This window comes from Cyprinodon variegatus, unplaced genomic scaffold (genome assembly GCF_000732505.1).
Source record: "Cyprinodon variegatus isolate N-32 unplaced genomic scaffold, C_variegatus-1.0 Scaffold5048, whole genome shotgun sequence".
Classification (NCBI taxonomy): Eukaryota; Metazoa; Chordata; class Actinopteri; order Cyprinodontiformes; family Cyprinodontidae; genus Cyprinodon; species Cyprinodon variegatus.
Genome location: NW_015155501.1, coordinates 1 through 2,185, shown reverse-complemented (window position 1 = coordinate 2,185; position 2,185 = coordinate 1). Strand labels below are relative to the sequence as shown.

Below are 2,185 nucleotides of genomic sequence, written 5' to 3'. Positions count from 1 at the left end.
TCTGATTTTTTTTTTCTCTAAACTAACTTTGGTTACTGTTTTTCCTTCTATATTCTCTGTTAGAAAATGTTCCTTAAACACAACCAATGTCATTGTTCACTGCCTCTTAGTTTGTTATATTTCCGTTCTTTTGAACCTTTTCCAGATGTTAAAAGCAACGACGTGGAAAAAAACATGTTAATTTTTATGTTTTTGCCAGATTAATAAGTTATATTAATAATAATTTCTGGATTTTCTGCTCTACATCTTTCATTGTCTTCTTTTTTAAGACTTTAATCTGGTATCAGCTAAATATAACGTTTTATATTTTTCAATTGGTTAAGTTGGAGAAAAATTATGTTCATTCACATCTAAATCCCCCCCCACAGGAATCCCAGTCATGTACTGTTTACTAGAGGTGGTCTCTGTCTGCCCAGACAAACTCGCCCCCAGATTTGCTGATAAAATCGACTGGATTAAAGTGAGTTTTATCACATCCATGTTACTTTTAAGTTCATCCAACGGTTCTTTTCTTGAATCAGAGCTGTAATTTGAGTTTTTCTGTTTGCCAAACTGGCTGTAATCACGTGTTTTGTTTTTATTGTTCTTTTAAGAGTTTGATGAACACAAATAAGGAGGACATGAGGGAACTCGCCGCCCAGCTGTATGCCGTGGTGATCTCCACCATGACTGGCAATGAGCTGCAGACAGCCGTTCAGAATCTGGTCAAAATCACTAAAGACAACCATGTATGCTGTGCTGTCTCATGTTTATCGGCTCTTCGAGCTTTGGTCATTTATCCAGTGTTAACGTTTGTTTTCTGGGTTATACCTCAGAGTCCTGAGACTCAGCATGGCGCCATCTTGGCTCTGGGCTACATGGTGGGAAGGAATCTGAGCAGAAAGAAAGCCATGGAGGAAGAGAGGAGCATCACTTCCCAGGATGATGACAAGCTAGTTTCCTTGGCGACTAAGACAATTGGTATGTTTTTACTTTTAAATAAATGTTTTCGTTGTAAATTTTATTGAAGTACAGTTAAAAGTATTTCTTATTTGTAACATTTAATCTGCCTTTTGCTGCAGAAACGTTGTTGTATAATCTTTGATGTGTTCTTCAGTCAACTGAATGCTTGTATTTTCACCCAGGCTCCTTCCTGGACAGCAGCAGCGCCATGTTGGCCGTAGCAGCCTGCACCTCTCTGGGAGAGATCGGGCGGAATGGCCCCCTGCTGATCCCTGCAGAGGGAGAGGGCTTGACCAAACTGTCCATCGTGGAGAACCTGCTGGCTCGCATCACTTCTGGCAAAGAGAGCTTAAAGGTGAACTGTGAGCTCCAGTATCTCCGATTGGCTGCCGCGTTACACTCATTGATTAAACTGTGCTATTTTCATGCTTTCCAGATGAAGGAGCGCTCCATTACAACCCTGGGTTATCTTCCAGTGGGAGACGCAGACTTCCCACATCAGAAGAAGCTGCTGCAGGGCTTGATGGACTCGGTGGAGGTAGGAAACATGCTGAATAACAGCCGCATTGGGCGTCCACAGGACATGCTTTTAAAATATCAAGGGGGCTGACTTTTAACTTGACTAGAGAAGAACCCATTTCAATGGGTTCTAAAAGGAATGCTGAGCTGGTCTTGGATAAAGCCTAATATGCAGATATTCTGCTTTTTACACCACGTTTGAAATAAAGCGAGTGGAACTTGTCCTGTTTCTGTGAATCTGGGGCCTCCATGTTTTTCTTTCTCATCTTAAACCCACTTTGGATTAAAAATGTAAACGTGCCTCTCAGCTTTACAGATCAAACGTACACTTCTCTCATGTCATCTTCAAAACTACCACTTTAGCTAGTAAACGGACAGCTTAAATATAACAAAAAAAGGTCTGGAAAACTGGATTTTAAAAACTTTGAGATATCCAAACTGATTTATTTCTCTATAAAGCTGCAGCTGAAAAGTGATTTTAACTAATAGATGTCAGTCATACCTGTATCTGGTTCTACTGAACCTTCTATGAAGGGACCCAATAGTTTAATTACACTTATATCTTGCAGGCGAAGCAGGTAGAGCTGCAGTTCACAGTTGGAGAAGCCATCACCAGCGCCGCTATAGGAACCTGCTCTGGAGCCGCCCGGGACCCATGGACCTGCACAGAGGACCAGTACAGCCCACAACACAGTGAGTGCTTACAGATGTGTTACACTGAATG

General features: G+C 41.5%; 1 protein-coding gene across 1 annotated transcript; it reads left to right on the top strand.

Annotated features, from left to right (window-relative positions):
• Positions 1 to 347: 347 nt before the first annotated feature.
• Positions 348 to 2,154, top strand: LOC107081443 (proteasome-associated protein ECM29 homolog; the record flags this gene model as incomplete). Its single annotated transcript, XM_015369617.1, has 6 exons — positions 348 to 460; positions 594 to 728; positions 816 to 960; positions 1,125 to 1,297; positions 1,379 to 1,480; positions 2,031 to 2,154. Coding segments are annotated over exons 1-6 (760 nt in total), but the record flags the coding sequence as incomplete, so codon positions are not given.
• Between the last annotated feature and the right edge of the window lie 31 nt (positions 2,155 to 2,185).